The 16050-nt window shown below is 40.5% G+C and overlaps 1 protein-coding gene across 6 annotated transcripts in view; it reads right to left on the bottom strand.

Annotated features, from left to right (window-relative positions):
• ESRRG (estrogen related receptor gamma) overlaps window positions 1-16050 on the bottom strand; it is a 472345-nt gene that overhangs the window by 281471 nt on the left and 174824 nt on the right. For 2 of the 6 annotated variants that reach the window (XM_045011449.1, XM_045011450.1), the window contains exon 2: window positions 1257-1412. The exons of the other annotated variants lie outside the window; for them this stretch is intronic. In XM_045011449.1, the coding sequence (XP_044867384.1) occupies window positions 1257-1291 (35 nt within the window). In that variant the 5' untranslated portion in view covers window positions 1292-1412. The remainder of the gene's footprint in view (window positions 1-1256; window positions 1413-16050) is intronic. 6 annotated transcript variants of the gene reach the window in all.

Genomic DNA, 16050 nt, shown 5'->3' with positions numbered 1-16050 from the left:
GATGCCCTCCCAGGACCCCAATTAAATTCATAACAGTTCTGTGCAACTGCAGGGGTCAGCTCATGCAGAGCAGCTTCCAAAACAGGGATCATAGCCAACTTATTTCACAGCCTCTTGTTAGGTTCTTCCCTGCCACATACTTCAATGCAGGTATTTACCCTCTTCAGACATTCTTAAGCATGTGAATTAAGTCCACATGAGCAAGAAAATACAGCTTAGTAGGATGGAAACTCTCTCCTTAGCTTATGTTGGTATGGACGGTAACCTCTGAGCAGGAGGTGGTCTAATGGGATATGTGATGAGCATTACAGGTGAGATAAAACACAAAATTTCAGCTGTGCTCTGAATTTCTCTACATTTGTGGGTTTGCAGGCTGCATGGTTCGAATTTTTTTCCCCTCCATTTGTTTGTTTGTTTTGTTTGAGAATTAATAAAAACAAATCACCAAAAGTACTGCAGCAATGGAAGGCAATTTACCTGATTCTTTGCAGAGTAGCTAAAGGACATAAAATTATTGTTTTTCTATACTGCCAGCTCTGTTCTAAACATTATGTTGTCAGAACTGTCTTCAATCCCGTAAAACCCTACATGTGAACATCCCTATTGTAGCATTTTCGTATTCTAACTACTTGTCTAAACACAATTACTTATCCAGGTAAAAAGAATCTCAATGTTCTTCAAAGTGACATTAAAGTATGAGATCATTTTTTTGTTTTGAAGACATTTCCCTCTACAAAAGCCATCCTATTGAGCAACCAAGTATTTTAGCTTTTCAGGCCTGATCCAAAACACATCAACTCGAATGAATCAGGACCATAACAAATAAGTCCCCTTACAATGCATTGTGATACCTGCTTGGTAACTTCTAGGATTTCCATCAACCATGGTTGGCAGGCTCAGCGTTTTCAACAGTAACTGTCCCGTCTTAATATTTCCTTCTACATATCTTATTGCAAGATTAAAACATCTACAAGTCTGTGATTAGTGACTAAATTTTTTGACAAGGGCTGATAACCAAAACACATGATCTGAACACCCCAAACTCTTAGGAAGTTCATGATCTGAATCCAGATATAAACACATTAACTGGGACCCATATTTAATATTTGTATGTTTCTATGAAGCAATATATTTGAGAGAAGGAGGCAAAGTAAATGTTCCTGGTTCTAATCATCCCACCCCCAACTCCCGGTGGCTCATTTGTGCACGTTTCACCAGACAGGCCAGAGGGAAATGACCCCCCTTCATGAACTCACCATCCTTTCCTAGTCACATTCACTATGCATTGCATTAGAAAAGATCGGAACGGTGTTTAAATATTTTGGCGGGTTTTGTTATGGCCAGATCGCTCACTTCCTCTGGGACACACAAAGCCTCCTCTGGCAATGAAACAGCCAAAATGTCAGCAAATCCTATAGAACAGAAAACGGTCTGTCAATGTAAGGCCTAAATGAATCTCCATTTAAAAAAAAAAAGCAACATCCACTTTTTATTAACATTTTTTTCACCCTCTAGAAACTTTTTAACAGCATTACAATGTATTCATCACAAGGTGCTATTAGAGCTCAGCTCACTTCAAGTGTTACCAATTCATGGACAGATTAGAGGGCACATTAATAACATAGTTAATATGAAGTGTTTAGAGCCTTTACGTCGGTGACAAATACGACTCAACCAAATTTCCTGACCATTGAGGCCACGGAGGAACAATTTGGTAGATTTCATCAACAGTTCTAATTATGTTCCTGTCAAGTCGAGAACAAAGTAATCCATAACTGGGGGGCTGCTCAGAGACAGTGGCACACAAGAGTAATTTATGCCCAAGACACAGGGCCCTTTCTGTAGTTAGTGTGCACAACGCTTGACTAACAAGTGGGTTCAAAAAGGAATTTATTAGGGAAAACACAGCCTTCTAGCTCTGAGTGGCTTGTCAGGTGTAAGCTTATGAGGAGTTATGAGGTAAAGACTTCTAGTAAGTCTTGTTTATACAAGCATCTGGAGTTCATGCTCTCCGCAGCCTCTAACTGTATGTTGTAAGATGTAGGACTTTTCCTTGACTGCTCATATAGTTAAAGCCACCTCTCTGTAGAGGGATTGTGAGAGAGTTTAAATATGACAAAAGAATCGATAAAATATGATGGTGAAGTGAAGATTCCACCTACATGTTATTTTCTTTTAAAAGAACATTTCAATCTTTAGGATGTCATCATCAACATCGCAGAGGCTAAATATTGTAGAGACCCTTTTATGATTCTATAAATAACAGACTAATGAAACATGCAAAGGAATTATTAGTAACAGTAAACTGAAATGTCACAATACACTGTGCATGGTTCATGCTGCAGCTAAACTAGAAACAGACTGAGAAAAGGAAGGGGGAGAAGAGAAGGGGGAGAGCTGTCATGTAATTTTGAGTCATTTTCCACTGTGATCTATATTGGGATGCAGCTTCCATTCTTTCAAACAGGGTAATTTTATGTATGACATTCTTGTTACTTTTTGCAAGAAAGTTAAAAATGCCTCCCTAGTCCTAGGAAACAGATTAAAGCTAGAAACACACAATCAGAGTTGACGATCTTTGTTAGCAATAAGTTGTTAGTAAAAATAGAGCGATATTTTTACAATTAAAATTAAGAACAATACTTGAAAGTGTGGGGGAAACCAAAACTAAGAGCATTAGCAAAAAAAAAAAAATCCTTGCAAAACTATGTCATTCACAATGATTTCTGCTTAGTGAATCTTAAAACAGAGCTCACTACAGGCCACTGTGAGTGTACATTGTGGCCACCAATTTTATGTCTTTATTTAAAAAGAGAGGAAAACATTCAAAGCTTCAAAAACTTTGTCATAATATAGCCTCCTCTTTGATAGTGGAATAAATAGACTTATAAAATAGCTGCCGATCTGATCAGAGATACAATGCCATTTAATGGCCTGAACACAGGCCTAGGAACTGCACAGTTCTAATTCTACTCCAGACACTGACTTAGTATGTGACCTTGGGAAAGTCACTTGCTGTCTCAATTTCGCCATCTAGCCAACTTCATTCTTTTGTGCTCAGTTTTACTAAAATGCATCACCTGGACCCGTACTTTCTTCCACTTCATTTTGGGCAATTTCCCAGCAGCTGCTGAATAAAACGCTACTGGTCTCTTAAACCAGAAACGGGTTGAATTATTATTTTCAATTATTCAGCACTTTCCATTAAAGAAAGTCAAAGCACTTCACAAACATTAGGGGCTAAAGCCTCACAATAAAAACTCATGAGGCAGGGGAGAAGTTTAACTACAGCGGACTGGAGGATGACCATTCTGTTCCACAAGAACATTTGAGGTTCTGGGATTTGTTTTCATTCCACACTGAAACCAAAATGAAACCTTTCAAAATGTTTTCATGAAAAAAGATGTGTAAAAATGCCCGTTTTCAAACTGAAAAGCTAATGTTTTCGATTCGGGAAGATGCATCCAAATGTCCCAGTGAAAGAGAGAGGACGTGGGAAGCCTGGTGTTAAGGCACGTGTCTCTGTTGGGAGGAACCCAAATTCAGGGTTCTGCTGTAACACAGAGATTTTAATCCCAGCTCACTCTGATTCAGGCAGAGCAGGAACTTGAATCTCTGTCGCCCTAACCACCAGGCTATAGAGTGTGAATGTTAGGGCTTGTCTACATTACCCGCTGGATCGATGGACCCGTCGACTCCAGTACTCCACTGGGGCAAGAGGCGCAGGCGGAGTCGATGGGAGAGCATCAGCCGTCGACTTACCGCAGTGAAGACACTGCGGTAAGTAGATCTAAATACGTTGACTTCAGCTACGTTATTCATGTAGCTGAAGCTGCTTAACTTAGATCGATCTCCCTCTTCCCCCTGAGTGTAGACCAGGCCTGAGTCACTTGGTCTCACATCCCACCATCTCATGTCCCCCTGACCCTTCAACACACACACACACACACACACCCTCCCTCTCCAGCCCTGTTTAAAAAATGTCTTGGTTGAAACTGAAACATTTCAGCTAAACATTTTCGCTTTGTTGAAATTTCATTTCAACTGAAAATGTTCCAAAGGGCTCCAACTTAAACCAGATGGGGAAACAGAGGAAAAGTGATGTTAAATCACACTGGATTCTGAAGCAGAGCCATGAGCCACACTCAGATTTTAGAAGTCCCCAGCATTGTGCTTTTGCGACAAGACCACCCTTCCTCTCCCAGTGAATTGTCACGCTGCCTCGTGCTTACGTTATAAAACACATTTTAACAAAAGTGTGGCAAAAGCATGATGATCCCATTAAGTTTCGAACATCTAATACCTTGTAAATGAGAGCCGGAAAACTCAGTTAGTGCTTTATCAAATCTCTAGTTTGTATGTAGAGCATAAACTGGCTACATCTGCTAATAGGGCAGATTGACCCATCCCATATATTATCAAAACTCATCAAAGTCTGCTGGAGGACATAGCTAGAGCCACTCATTATCCTTTGCGTTAGCTTCCTCACTAGCACCTCTACCAATATATTTTCCTGTAATACAACTGTCTTGATTGAGCAGAGAAATCAGCAGTTTGGAACATTACAACAGTTAGAGAGAGATAACAGGACTAGACCCATAATGGTATCCTGCCTCCCCATTCAATCTGCTGTTATTGGGTGCAAACTGAAGCCTGCCGTGCTAGATTTACACTGCAGTTATCCATTGCTGGGCCCTGGAGATTCATACCATTAATTAGATATATATTTTTGGAGTTTTATTCATTCACATTATTTCCCAAAAATTTATTAAATACATAAGGGGGGCAAGGAGAAAAAGACTTACAGGAACTCCTTAAAATTTACACCACGGTGTGTTTTTCAGACAAATGATAGCTTATAAAATGACAACGTATAATTTAATAACCAGAAAAACTGGATGATGGAATTAGCTTAGTTGTAACAATACCAGTGCAAACATCATTATAAGTTTAGATGCTGTACAGTCCTATTACTGAATATGTGATATTTATTGTCTTATCCAGGACACTGTACAATTTTTGGTTATAATCTTGAGGAATAGTGGTGTGTGTGTCTGGAATCACACATCCTATATGCCTGGCTGACTCCGTGGGCGCTCTGGGGCTGGTGCACTCATGGAAAAAAAAAACAATGGGTGCTCAACACCCATGAGCAATTCCAAGGATCAGTGCCTCCCCCTCCCCCCAGAGCCTCCCGCCCACTAGTGGCCCTGCTGATCAGCTCCTTACCCTTCCTCCCCGCACTTCCCATCCGCCATGGATTAGCTGTTCAGCAGCATGCAGGAGGCGCTGGGGGGGTGGGGAGGAGCCAGGGCAGAAAGAGGTGGGGAGTGGTCAGGAAAAGGCAGGGTGAGGGTGGGAGTTGGGCCTGGGGTGGAACAGGGACAGGAAGAGGCGTGGCATGAGTGGGGAGTTGGAGGAAGGGATGGAGTGGAGGTGGGGCCAGCGGTGGAGTGGGGGGGTCGAGCACCACCTGGGATTTGAGTAGGTCAGTGCCTATGTGTGTTTCTGATATGACGTGACACAATTCTGTCACATTTTTACTATTCTTTGCGCGCGTGCACGCGCACACACACACACACACACACACACACACACAGTTCCATGTGTAGTCCACTACACAACTGGCTAGGGACGTGACCAGGTTTATTCACCTTCCTCCAAAGCATCAGGTACTAGCCATTACCAAAATGTAGGATGCCAGAGTTTGGTCTAACCTACTGCGGCAAATCCTATGTTCCTGTTACCAAATTTCCCTCAATAAGGTTTGATAGAGACATGGGTCACATAACAGAGCCTCCTGTGCCTCATGCAGATTTGGATACCATGAAGAGCTATTGTACACAGAACACTTGCTGACCTATTATCCTCATTTTGTGACCTGTATCATCTTTCAAAGAAGATTTACATCAAACCACAGCCATTCAGTGGACTTGTGGGGGAGAGGCACATTTGTAGAAGTGAATGTACTAAATAATGAACATACAATTGCATCTCTAGTAATATTCCAGCCACTTCTCATTTAATTCTGAGGCCTCACTGATTAGAGTATAATCTGTTTTTAGCACTCTGTCAAAATGTTTCTGATTATTTTGAAGTTATGCATAAGACGACAGCCATACCTACTTTCTCAGGTAGGATGGCCACCTGTTAATTCTGGTCACAAATCTCTCTCAATACCAACATCAGTAATAATAACTTTTGAGGGTCATTGGTAGGTTTTACATGGTGATTCCAGAGCTCACTAAATCACATTAATGACCAATCCCTTTTAATTGGAAAAATATTCAAAAAACTGCTCAATTCCCATTTGGTGGTTTAGCACCACAAATTCCAGCAGCCATGGAAGGTAGCTTTCTGTTGGTTAAAACTTCTGACAAGTAAAATTCAATATGGAGGGAATAAAATAAGAAAGAAATTAAAGTGCTCTTTCACCAGTGAGTTAAAACCCAGCAGCTGTAAGTCATTGAATTTAACTGCACATCTTTTGAGGGTTTTTTTTTTCTGTTTTTATTTCTGAAATCACAGGAACTACCCAGCCTAGCAAGACTGTAATCACTCAGCAGGAACCTGGCACAAGCACAATACAACCACCAGCCAGGTGGCAGGAAAATGAAGGAACTCTCTCTCTCCCTCCCTCTATGTTGTTTAAAAGGGGCTCGGCGTGAATGAATCTTCCCGGTAGTCACCAACAATTTCTTATTCTTTCCGAGCAATCATCAATTTCAGCATCAAGTGGTTCAGTAGATCTACAACTGGTAGTGGCAGCAGAGTAAGCCCAGCATGCAAACATTTTGGCTAATTTAAAACCCTTGTGCTGCCGAATCAAACATGACAAGACAACAGTAAAAAGAGAGGCTATTATCCCAAATGAAAGCCGGCGGATAGCTGAAATTGGTTTGAGTGGCAGAGACAAAAGATGTGGAAGGAGCAGGGACAACCGAGAATGATAATCCCAGATAACACACACACACACACACACACCCCATAAGGAGGGAAAAGGGTAACATTTCCAAGTTCTACAGCCAGGCAGACAAAATGCACTTAAAAGGGACACAAAATAAATTGATACATGATAAAACATTTGCCCCATGGGTAAAGAGATACTTAACTTACAAGAGATGTAACCCTTTCGATAGAAAAACGAACACTCAGAATACTAAAGCTGTCATTTCCTACCTGAATTAATGTCCTGCTGCCCAACGTTCATTACCATAAGGTGGAGGAGTCAGAAGCACTGATTTAGGATAGAGTAGCCTTAAACTGAAAATAAGACGTTGTGGGCTATTTTTGAATGCCCGCTAAATCCACATTGCTCACCAAGTTCCCAGATCTCAAAGAGCTGGGGGGGAGGGAAAGTGGAGAGCAAGGGAATTAATTTGGAAAGGCATTTGGAAAACCACAAGCAGACTGATGATGTTCAGAGCCACAAACCCCGGTGATGGCTTACAGCACACAGAATGATGACCTATGGGATCACTGGAGAGCAAGCGAGTTGTCTTTTGCAAGATTAACAATTTAAAAGTGCTGAAATTAATTTTGTTTAATAGCTGTGGGTGCAGACTCCTTACAAAGTAGGTTGCAAGGTCAGCAAGCCTCCTAAAGCCTTTTAAAATGCAGCTTTTTATAGGGACAGGAGATTTAGGGTGGCTCAGGGCTTAAAGACCTGAAAAGCAGAAAAAGTGTAAAAGGTCAGTTCCTACCACTTCCCAGATCTTGGGTGAACATATTTGTTTGGCCCCATTCTATGACACACATTTACTGATCCATTCAAGACTATTTTAGCATATATGGGTTTCAAATGGTAGCGGAGGTGACAGGGAGGCAGTGTGAGAGATGACACATAAAAGAAGTAATAAAACCAGACACAGGAACCAGACTAACCAGTATCTAGCAAGTTCCTCTGCATCACACAGAAATGTGCTTACTTGCACTGGATGGGAGGGGAGCAAAGGGTAGGATGAGGGAAGGCAAGGGAGGGAGAAAGGGAATACTCACATCCTTTTCATCTTTCAAAAGTAGTTCATTCATGATTCACATCAGCCTGCTTCTATGAGACTGGTACAGCATAAATCACTGCACTATACAAAGTGTTTAAAGCAACAGCTGGACTTAACTCTGAAACCAAACTTAGCCATTTCAAACATACTTGCTAAGCTTCACACACATCTCACTCAACATATGTATGTGCCACCACTCAGAGAAAGAATGAAAATATACAATATATAACTCTAATATATAAACATTATAGGCCTACTTTTTGAGCACAGCATCCAGCAAACCACAGAAGAAGAGCTCAAACTGGGTGCAACTGCAGGCACTAAAAATTGTGCCTGTGATTTTTCCCCCCCCATTGGAGGCCAGGAGTTTGGGATGGCTGCATTCCTTATTCAGCATTGTCTTGCAAATTATTTTGGGGAGAGCCAAGTTGTGTAAAAAAAATGGGCATCAGAATTTGAGCAAGATTCCTATTGCACAAAGCTGTGCAAAAACTGTAAAAACTGCCACTAAATCCATCTGAAAAGGGATCTAACAGGATGGAAGCACTCAGCTGTCTGCACTGGACAGTCACAAACATGTCTCCTCAACACAGTATGGCAAGCCAGGTGAGAATCTGATCTAACAAGATGGATACAGAGTGGCAGGCCTGGCTTCATCATGCAATCATGTCTTAACCTTTCCTCCAACATAAAGGGGAAGGCAGAGCTTGCTCTTCCGAAGAAAAGAAAAAAAGATATAAAATGTAGGGCCTCTAATCTGAAAGCTTTTTGATACACATAGTATATCTGGGAACACCCAGACTTATGGAGTAAAGAAACCACGCTGACCTTAAACTTAAAAGGTAAGCGGGAATGTTTTTTGGTGTAAAAGAGATGCAGGCATTAGAGAAAGGTGTTGTAGCATACAATGAGAAGGAGTTGTGATGGTTTCTTTAGACTGAAGAGGCCATTTCCTGACAATGAGGTAACTTGCTGATCATTAGAGAAGACGGAATTAATTCTGCTGCAAGCTTCAGTCTGACAGTGGCCGGAGCAGATGCACCAGCCATTTTTCTCTACCTGTCCCAGTGGGAGTTAGAACAAAGGAAAACGAGACTCACAGAAATACTGAAGACTCCACAAGGAAATTGTTTTCAATATATATTCAGACTGCCACAGAACACCATGTGCTGTTAACTAACATACAATATACAATATACAATTTTTTGCTCTCTGTTTTGTCTCAAAGCTGAATTCATATCCTCACACAGCAGTTCAAGGAAGCCCCAGTTCGCAGTTCAGCAAGGCACTGCTTAAAAGGCAAGCCTGATTCAGGTCCTTAGGGCATCTCATCCATCCTGTGTGTGGATGGCATTCACCACCAAGGGACCCCATTAGGAAGGAAGGGCAAACTGAAATCCTAACCCAAAGCAGTGTGAAATGGAGCACCAGTGTACTGGTACAGCAGCGATGGATGAGATTCCATTTGTCTTCAAAAGCATGGGAAGCCAATATATCTACTTCATCACAAACTCAACTTTACTTTCCAACCTTGTAGTGTACTTAAAGCAAAAAACGTAGATCAGCTTTCTATCTGGAGATGCAGCAGAAGGGAAATGTCACCCAAGACTCCAATTAAATAGATTGTAAGTGACGCACTTACAATGTAACCCTATGCCACAGACCACCCTGAGATACACTGGCTGTGTGTAAAATCAGTTGTCCAGGAAGGCTTTGCCACAAGCTACAAAACGTTTCCTTTCACCTCCATACAGTGGAATAATACTCAAAAGCTTCTTATTCTAGTGCAAAACCTGCTGGTAAGTGCTGCTTCTATACAAGTGCTACAGATATTAGAGTTTCCACAAATACTCCAAATGGTTTAGCTTCTCCTTTATTGTCATGCCGCAGCCACAATAGCTATTTAACTGGCCCCGTCACTGCACTGCTATAAGGGCAATGTTTTGTTTCTTGCTCTTGAGCTGGTTTTCAGAGAGAGATGTTCTAGATTTGGAGAAACTGGGCCAAATTCACTCCTGGTGTAAAGTGAAGCCACAAACTTTATTGGCTTCAAAGCAAACAGCTACTTCACACAGACCCAAAACTGACAAAGAGCAGAACCTGAGCCTCATGTTGACCAGTGCAAGATGTATGGTAAATAAATCCTTAATGATCTATAATCTTATTATCAACAACAAGTCACCTGGTCTGGGTCCCAGAAACCTGACTGGCTGATGATACAGGTCTGGGGTTGGCTTACCTCATTCCTTTCCTCCCCTGCTCCCCACCTCTTACCACAAACCCAGAAGTACATATGTAGATGTAACATATCCATTTGATTTCTTTCTGGGGTTAAACGCAAAAAACACACACTTGGATCAAAATTCTTTGATTGCATTCACCAAATCTGCATGTCTAGAGAGCTGACTAACCTGGGCATTAACACTATCAAAGCTCAGACACTACAGTTTCCCAGCTCACAGTAACACTGCCTAACATACAATAAAACTCATACAGCTCTTGTAGATAGCTTCAACAATCATTCAGATGATGCCTCTGATAAGATAGGAGGTTTGGGGCTATCTAAACTCTCCGTCTTAGATATCTCACAGGTAATCTACCTTACTCATTGGACTGCACGTAAACATAAGAAATGCAAGAATCATTCTCCTCAGCTGGTCAACCCACTTCCTCATCCAGGTGGAAACTCTCTCTACTGCAAGACAAGAAAAAGCCACCTCCATAGTCTGGCCAGAAAACTCTTCAAGTTTGCCAAATTCCAAAAAATGTACTTACAGAAAACTCTGCCCAACCTAGAGGCCAAAAAGCAGACCGAAAAAAAGCAGGAAGGAATGGAGTGGCAAAAAAAGGAGGTCTGATACTGACAGACGCAGACACAGATAATGCTGCCATAATAGAGGTAAAAACAATCTACTTCTCCTCTGCCATGGAAACAGCAAAAACACGCCCTACAGAACTCTTCTGGACCACTCTTCTGGAGAGAGTTCCTGAGAACATCTGTCTACCTCACAGAAATTACCACTACAACTGGGACTAGTAGGCAACCTTGCTGGCAGTCCAAAGAAAGATGTCAAGGACTGATAAGGCATGGATGCTCAACGAACCCCTTACCCTTAGTCTCTGTTTACCTTTTGAAAGAACGGTAACCATTAAGTGTCAAACATGGGAGCACCCCTCAAACTTATGTTAAAAATGGTTGTTCCAATGATGTTATCAGGGTCAAATGTACTCAGTGTTCATTGTGGCAAAGCACATGGGCACCCTGCTACTTCTACTGGATATCTAACAACCTTTCCTGCGATGGACTTTGGACTCAGTTGACTATGTCCACACAAGTGGGAAAAATGCTTGGGAGAGGACTGGTGGTCTTGACATCCAAGATCAAACCCAGCAGATCATTCAGAGAAATCACATACTTACAAATGGTCCCTCCAGGTCAGAGTGGAGGCATGTTGGTAAGACCGTACAGGGAAGGATACACTACCACTGCCTGTCCTGCACCAGCTCTGGGGATAAAGGACCTGATCCAAAGTGCACTGAAAATCAGTGTAAGTCTTTTTATTAGTTTCAATGGACTTTAGATCTGGTCCAAATAGAGGATGTCCAAATCCACATTGTTACTTGAGCACCAACATTTACTAAATATATTCAGCAAATTAATCAAAGTGAAGAGTTCTATTAAAACTCCATTCAGCAAACAGGTGTGAGAAGAGGAAGCAGCACCCCGACGCACACAATCCTGAAGGAAATGTACAGTCCAACCAGAGTGAAGACTGGAAAAAAATGTAGAATTTATTTTCTCTCAAGCAAAGATAGGTGCTATAGGGGTAACTGTCTGCAGGGACTGAAGCAACTCCATTACAACTGCAGGCAGTAAAACAAGTTGTCCCCCTTTACCGCTTTTTCATACAGAGACAAAGAGTGAAGACTTTGGGAACTTGATGTTATTTGAGGAGCGAGACAATGTATCTCCAATAGTGTCTTACAAAATATTCCATCAGCCAAAGTATGAGGTAGGTCGGAGACAGACTAACTTTTCTAAGGTATTAAATTAAAAGATGTTGAATTAAGTTAAACGCCCCACATTGAATTGACATTTCCCTTTTTTAATGCAAGCTAAGATTGATGAAAAATACCACTTATCTACATTAAGGGTCAAAATATCCAGCAAAAGAAGCCTCTGGTTCAACGCGTCAGAGCAAAGTCAGTCTTACATAATCCGAGGACCAGGACGCGGATCACATTCTGATGATCCAATTAATGGTGGGATACTTTGCAATCAGCCAGGAAGCAAGGCCCCTAACAGATTGTGGGGCTGTAACATCAATTTCTTAAGTGCATTTAAAGGATTACAAATGTTAGTCCTGGCTTGAGATTGAAACACCTATTGAGGTGCTCTGAACCACATTACAGTAATTGGGTACCTGAATTAATGCCATTTCTTCTGATGGGTGAGTTGAAATACATTGGAATTAAGGGTTTCTTTTGCTGTATTTCACTTTCCGCTTTTTTTCCCCTCCTCGGAGCATAAATCTGAGGCACAATATCTCTTTTTATCCAGAGTGCTTTAATTACAGCCCTGAGGCACCTGAGTACTGTCCTAATTTTACCTTCCCCATTGTTTGGGTGCATTTTACTTTTGTGCTTATTATCTTACTATGCAGCAATATTAAGATGAAACTGAAATTATTTTTCCTGAAAGAAAAAAAAATAGTACGGCGAGAGAAAGGGGGGGGGACCTTTTCCCTCTCCCGTTCCCCCCTCCACTATGTAAACCTCTTTATGCATGCACCAGATACCATGTGCAGTGTTTTACACCTCTAGAGAGCTGGAACTAGGGCTGCCTCAATTAGTCTGCTATTCCTTCTGAGGTCAGTTCAAGTAAAGGTCTCAATCATATCAAACTGGAAAGAATGCTAACTATCTGGGTATTTCAGACCATAAGGAGTTTGAGTTAAGGAGCTTTTTAAAACAAGCAGCTGGTTCCAAGTGCATTCGCTGAATATACAGCACAGAGCTGTCTGCACAGAGGCTAAACTCACACACACCTGCTTTCCCTCCCTCCCCCCGGAATAATTAAAATCTAAAGTATGTTAGGATATTGTTCCCAAGGTTTATGTTTGGACTTTTAAACGTGCATCCAACTATGTTAAGTTACAATGTGTAGGGTACAATAGATACGTGCTCCTATCTTCTATAATATGAGTTTTGCAAGAAGTGTTCATCATTAGGAATCTGGACCGTTTCTTTGCCTGCTTATACAGCATATATCCACATCAATAGCCCAAGTAGAGCTTTCTCTCTAGTAGGTAACTGTGAGGTATGTAATCATGTTATAAAGATCCCATGTTAAAAAAAGAGAAGTAGTGTGGCATTATAAGCATTGCAAAGGCCATTGGGTATATTTAATATGTCCAACTACAGCACATAAATACAAATACAAATGCAAATGCAAATATCAAAAGGCCATCAGATACCTTACTGTATTAATGATTCAATTATAAATTGTGATTCCATCATAACTTCTGGTTTAATTTAATTTTGCTTAAGATAACTTGTAAACAGAAATTATATATATACAGTAGCTTTTTATCTTTATTCCTGGTTAAGAGGAAATCTTAGTCCATGCGCAAGGGAGTTCAGGAAGCACAATGATTTAACTGCAGTATGAATGAGACACATTCTGATTCTAAGAGACACATTCAGACTTGCAAGAAAAAGTAATTTGCATAGTTGTCTCATTCCTTTTCTACAGAATGAAAATAAATGTTTTGTTTCCCATCAGGTTAGAAATACTAGGGTTGGGAGAGACCTTTATGAGTCATCTAAGTATAACCTCTGTAGCAGTTGAATAGTTTTCAATATTCCTTAGCATACATTTCCTACAGTGGGCATCCTTAGAATTTAGTGATACTACTTTAGAAAGCATCACTAAATCCCATTTTCTCTTTATAAACTATCCTTTTCATAAGAGGTGTTTAATTAGAGAATAGTAACTGCTTATCTGTAAAGGCCTTTTAGTGAAGTAGGGCATCAGGGTGGGGAGGAGGCGGGGGGAAGTATCTTACAGACCTTACAAATCCAGATCCACATTTCCTAGCAGTTTTTGACTCATTAGATTGCCCTGGTTGAAATGATTTACATACAGATAATTAAAGCGCAAACCCCAAGGACTAGTTAGCTGTTTAGCAGTGTATACATTTTATATAACCATTTCCATACATCTAGTTTTAAATTCATTAACAAAAATTAATTGCTACCGAGTGCTCTACATCGCACAGCATGTTGCTGCGATATGCTTGCTAAATTACCCCTTTCTATCACTCCTCCAGTGATCTTATAGACAGTTAAACTTTGCAGTCCTGAAAATGTTGCCTACCAATTTGTGGCAATGCTCATATTTACTATATTTACTATGAATCACTGCTTGCACTTCAGAAAATATTTGCCTCTGTTTCGTGTGCCTCGGTAACATTTCATTAGCATGGAATAATAAAAGGCCTGGGCTTCCCCCGCCCTCCCCTTCTTCCTTTAGACAAGACAGTGTGATGCCCTAAAGACTCTACCTTTGAAGGCATTAACAATAAGGGTTTCAAAATGCCCGGAAACAGAACATTTACCTAAACTCTCATTTAAAGACACGGGGAGACTTCCGGCAGTCTTTACTGGGCTTTGGATCAGACCCTTAGGTTTTTCAAGTGTTCACTGCACTTCTTGGTACTGAATATAAATATGTTGCTATATTAGCAGCATATGCAGCATGAAGTTTCTAATGGTGAAGTGTTGGTGTTTTTCTTACAGCTTATTGTATGAAAAATAATGATCTTTCCTATAAACAAATCCCAGAATTAGGCTAGTATTTTATAGGCACATTTGAATGAGTTCAGAATTTTGGGGGGGTAAAGTTGTCTCTTATTTTTAAGCAACATTTAATGGGTAAAATAATAATAATCTCTGCATACTCTTTCCATCAGATTTCACCAGTACTTACAGCGTACACCTCAGGTTTGAAAAGAGCCAGGGAGAACTAATTCATTGTTTACACTTGGAATCCTAGGTGGCCCAGTCCCATAAGGGTAGTACAATGCACTGTATCTTTCCGTTCTTAGTACTTATCTTAATCTTAATAACTAGCCAGACAACTGACTCCAGAGTCCTGGGCTTATCGACTGGAATTCGTCACATGCACACAAGAGAAGACAAGAAATGCATTATATAACAATGCCGTACAAATCATTATCTTTTAATATTTAAAAGTATGTATTCAAAGACTGATATGAAACCATTTTTGTTGAACTCAATTCCACTGGTTATTATTAAATTTGATAGCAAATGAACAAAAATACACTTGTTACATATTTATCTGCAAAGGAGTTTATTTGCAACAGATCAAAAGGCTTCTTCTTATTGCATTTTAGTTACTGCTATCAAAAACAATCTGTTTTTAAACATGCTTTGATATGAGAAGATTATTTTGAAAACAGGTTAATAAGAAAAAAACCATGTCTCTGAAGTACCGAGAAATACCCACAGTGTGAATAAAAAGTCTATTGTATCCCCATCATAAGGCTGCAACATGATTTCTTCTATTAAAGTTTATAAACAGGAAAGCTATCACTACTGTACTTACCATAATCTCAGATCATGTCAAGGTTTAAAAATAGGATGCGGAACTTCGTTTCAACTGCACAAAACAGCATCTTGTACAGCACTAAGTTCATGACATTTCTTAACGGGGAGCAAGGACTCCTCATTAGCATGTCTAAAAACATTTTAGTTTGACATCCTGGGTAAATAAAAATGTTGTGGGGTGCACTTAGCTTTACCTTATAACCTTTCTGAGCATATAAATTTAACCGTGACATTTCACCACTACATACAAGACACTATTACATCCATGAAGTCAGGTATTTTATGTTCGGTTCCAAGACAAAAGCAGGGACTTTAGCCTGTGCATGTCAGGTAATGCACACATTTTCCAGAGCTGGTGCTGACACACAAATGGCAGAATTGGGGATTTGGTACAGGCCCATTTCTAAAATACGCAAGT

This window comes from Mauremys mutica, chromosome 3 (genome assembly GCF_020497125.1).
Source record: "Mauremys mutica isolate MM-2020 ecotype Southern chromosome 3, ASM2049712v1, whole genome shotgun sequence".
NCBI lineage: Eukaryota > Metazoa > Chordata > Testudines > Geoemydidae > Mauremys > Mauremys mutica.
This window is presented reverse-complemented; position numbering and strand designations above follow the sequence as displayed.